At 41.8% G+C, this 3,895-nt stretch overlaps 1 protein-coding gene across 1 annotated transcript; it reads left to right on the top strand.

Moving 5' to 3' along the window:
- The first annotated feature begins 2,864 nt into the window (after positions 1–2,864).
- On the top strand, positions 2,865–3,221 carry LOC149231502 (germin-like protein 1-1). Its single transcript, XM_089381655.1, has one exon. The coding sequence runs from the start codon at positions 2,865–2,867 to the stop codon at positions 3,219–3,221; it is 357 nt and encodes a 118-aa protein (XP_089237781.1).
- The last annotated feature ends 674 nt before the right edge of the window (positions 3,222–3,895 follow it).

Here is a 3,895-nt window from a genome sequence, read left to right as displayed (position 1 = left end):
TATATCGTGTTTCTAATGTCAAAGTTTATGAGTTAACAAGGGAAGCTGCGAGGCAACAAGTTCCTGCATAAAGAAGGCTATGGAGGACAGCAGAGAAAAGCAGAGAAAATTCATCTACGGGTTTGCCAGTGTCTATCTAGTTCTATCCAAAGGTACTGGGAGGCTGCTTACCGAAACAACACCGCTTACTGTTGCTTCATGCATTCTTGAGTAGACAACATACCCCACAACTAACTTACTTTATACTGGGTTCTCGGGACGGGTTCAGCACCTTACTGCCACAAAAAGGTCATGTATCAGGGTAAGGACAGAAGCAGGAGATGAAAAAGAAGCTGGTGGAAAATCTACCTTTGCAGGCGGTGTAAGAGATCAGGTCTTAGCGACGGGAATCTATTGTGCCTTTGCGGGGGAAGTAAAGTACCGTTGCTGGAATCTAAAGTTCCTTCGCACGAAGAGGGATCCTAGGCTAGGTGATGGCTCTCGATCTTGAGATGCTTCAATGGTTTCAAGTCAGTCTCCAACTGTAGGGTCTCGATATCGATATGGAACTGGCTCTGCACCTAGTAGAGGATCTGCGACTAGAGGGTATGGATATAGATCTAGAACCTATGCCTTAGCCTCTGTCTATGGTGCTGCCTCTCCCATAGCCTTCTCTGTTGCATACCTAAAGCTACAGCACGAGCCTTCCTTCTTCTTTTGGGTAAGTAATAAAGTATTCAATTTGTGGATAGATCCATTCAATTCGTAGCCGCGGCATTGAAACAGTTCGAGAAGTGTCTGCATTTCCTATAAATGCAGGCATTCAGTTATCCGTTGGTTGCATTTTCATTCGAGAAGTAAGTGTCTGGGTGGGACGGTGCCCCGCGCGAAGGAACAAACTTGAAGCAAAAGCATAAAGTAGAGGGAGAAGGAGGGGAGTAGGAGGCGTGAGATTGACGATTCTGAAGTCCCTGCTGTCATCTATGATCCCAACCCTGTTTCGCTTAATAAATGGAGGGAAGAGAAAGGTGGGCCCAATCTAGGTAGTATATTCAAAATTGCAGAAAGCTAAATCCAATCAATTGGTAAGGCTTGGCTGGCACGGGTCAGAGGCCTCGGGAGCATTGATTTGACTGAGAGCAAGCAGGTCTAGAGGTCCCAAGTCCGGGGAAAGGGAAGGAGTAATGCATAATCTGGCAAAAGGAAATCACTGCCGAACCCAACGAGCAAGCATTCTCCTATAGATTAGATTGGCGGTTCCAGAGGTCTCGATGTGGTTCAGTCAGTGAATTCAGTGAAGACCAGTTGTAGCCTTTAGATGAGCTTTGGTTTGGTTATATATTCTATATACAAATGGAAAAGCAGTAGGGAAAGCAGAACCACTAGTTGGATTTTTCCCTACATTCCATTAGGTAAGCAAGGCAGGCCGTTTTGCTTTTTCCCCAGTCGGTTCGTTATCCAGCCATTTCATTCGTTCATTAAGCGAAGCGCCCAACCAACCAAATAAAGCGTTTCATCCTTTCATGAATGCAGATACGAGCACGGTCCATATAGTCACTAGAGAGAGCTCTACTCTCTGTTCGTGCTTAACAGCTCCCGCCGCTTCACCTTGTAATTGGTTGGTAAGTCTCGTTCATAGGTATAGCCTACCAAGTGGTCAAGGTCTGTTTCGGATTCAGATTTGCTATCCGTGATAAAAGAAAACGATATTTGGATATGTCCTCTTTATTACGCTTATGAGGTTACACTAACAATAGGATCAGCTACTATGGAACCATCATGAGGTTCCACGAGAGGCAGGATCTGTGTCAATTCTTTTAGATCATGTTAGCTAGGTCTTTTGGGATATGGGAAAAACCATGGGGCAAAGTGTGAGCTAAAGCCATAAAGTACATGTAGCCTTTTATTAAATTTTGAATTGTAAGTATATTTTATTTAACTTTATTAAATTTTGAATTTAAATCTTATAAGAATGGAAAATAAGTATAAATTTCACACTATCTTAATAACAATATTTTATTATTATAAAGTACATTTTCCATGTAACAAATTTGACATCTCACCTAAATTCAAACACATTTCATATAATGACAAGGCATATCCCTTATTATTAAAAAATTCGAGAAATCCAGAATCTTCTGCAAAACATGGAGTGAATAAGAAAATGAGACCCCATATTAAATACCAAAGTCCAAGGCAAACACAGCGATATTCGTTGATTCCACCGATGAAAGCCACTTGTGGAATTAAAGACCCAATTCAAAGATTCTAGCACAAAGGCGTTACGGGCATCGAGGCAAGCGCGCGTCAAGATTCGACTGCTCCAACACACAAATATTGCCTTTTGCATGCATTTCACGTGTCAGTAGCAGTGCATGCATTTACCACTAGGCCAGAGTAACCGCAATTACGTGTTATTGCGGTCGAATAGCTCAGTTCAGAGGGAATCGCTTACAGCTGCTGAATTGAGTCCTTCCAGTTCGTCCTTTGTGCATGATCTGAACAGTCAAGAACAGTCAGGTGACGGTAATGTTCTCGATATACATCCAAGTGAGTCTGTTTAACTGGACTCTTGCTCTGATAGCACAGTTTCAGTTGTTGAGATTAGTGAATGTTGTCTGTTTAAAGTTGACGCTATTTTCTTTCATGCCGAATCGAGTTGGTGCTTGGATGAGCTCAAGCTCATGATGGAGGGTTTTGATTCGTTTCATGCGATGTGAATCTGATCATATATATATATATATATATATATATATATATATATATATATATATATATATATATATATATATATATATATATATATATATATATATATATGTGTGTGTGTTTATTTGACTGTAATTGCAGTTAATGTGAACGGGTTCCCGTGTACGGATGCAAGCATGGTTACTGCAGATGACTTCACGTTCAGGGGCCTAGATATTGCAGGGGATACAGGTAACATGATGGGATCCAACGTCACTCCAGCCAATGTAATGCAGATACCAGGCTTAAACACCTTGGGAATCTCCATGGCTCGGATTGATTTCGCTGCTCCTCTCGGCCTTAATCCCCCTCACACTCATCTGCGGGCCACAGAAATCTTGGTGGTCATGGAGGGTACTCTCTCAGTCGGCTTTATCACCACTGCCAATAAATTGTTCAGCAAAACACTTGAGAAGGGAGACGTGTTCATGTTCCCCAAAGGTCTGGTGCACTTCCGTGAAGTCTGCAGAGCTTCGATGGGGCAGAAGAGATGAGTGTATGCTGAAGCCCTACACACAGTTGAGAAGAAGACGACTGTGGACTCTGAAATTCATGAAGAGAAGCTGCGATAAGCGGAAGATATGCTCTTTCTGGTGTTGCAGAGATAAAACGCAGAAAGGGCAGAAACTGCAAGCACTGGCAGTCAAGAAGGATACTCTCGGAACTCCGAGCTTCCTCGCAGTTTTTGTGGAAAGGAGACAACCCCGTCTGAGATAATACATGTAACTGGAGGAACGTCTAGTTGATAATGTTTCAACTTAGCAAGCAGAGGCCACCCCGAGGGCAAGGCTTTTCTTGCAAAACCCAGATCAGGCAGACCGCAGGCCACCTTAACATTGACGAGCGATTACAGATGAAAAACAAGAAGGTGCAATTCCAAATCCAATTGGAAGAGAAAGGTGCAAAAGGTACAGTTTTCTCCTAATATTTTTTTTTTTAATATGTGCAAAATAATATGTGGTTGAAAGCAAAATTCATTAGGATAATGCATTTCATGGAAGGGATATAGTTAATTGAGATTAAGGAAATACGTGATGAGCATCATATGTCAGAATAATATTATTACCGAAATGTTTGTATCTGGATATAAGAACGAAAAATATAGAGAGAGGAAGTATAGAATTCCATTATTACAATAAACTAGAGTTCTGATGCGATAATGCCTCGT

The sequence above is a fragment of the Pinus tabuliformis genome, chromosome J, assembly GCF_031772625.1.
Source record: "Pinus tabuliformis cultivar Carrire ecotype Pingquan chromosome J, CPIR1, whole genome shotgun sequence".
Lineage (NCBI taxonomy): Eukaryota > Viridiplantae > Streptophyta > Pinopsida > Pinales > Pinaceae > Pinus > Pinus tabuliformis.
This window is presented reverse-complemented; position numbering and strand designations above follow the sequence as displayed.

What these genes read in the sequence shown, in the direction of transcription:
- LOC149231502 (XM_089381655.1), top strand. Translation starts at nt 2,865, where the DNA reads ATGGTTACTGCAGATGACTTCACGTTCAGGGGCCTAGATATTGCAGGG.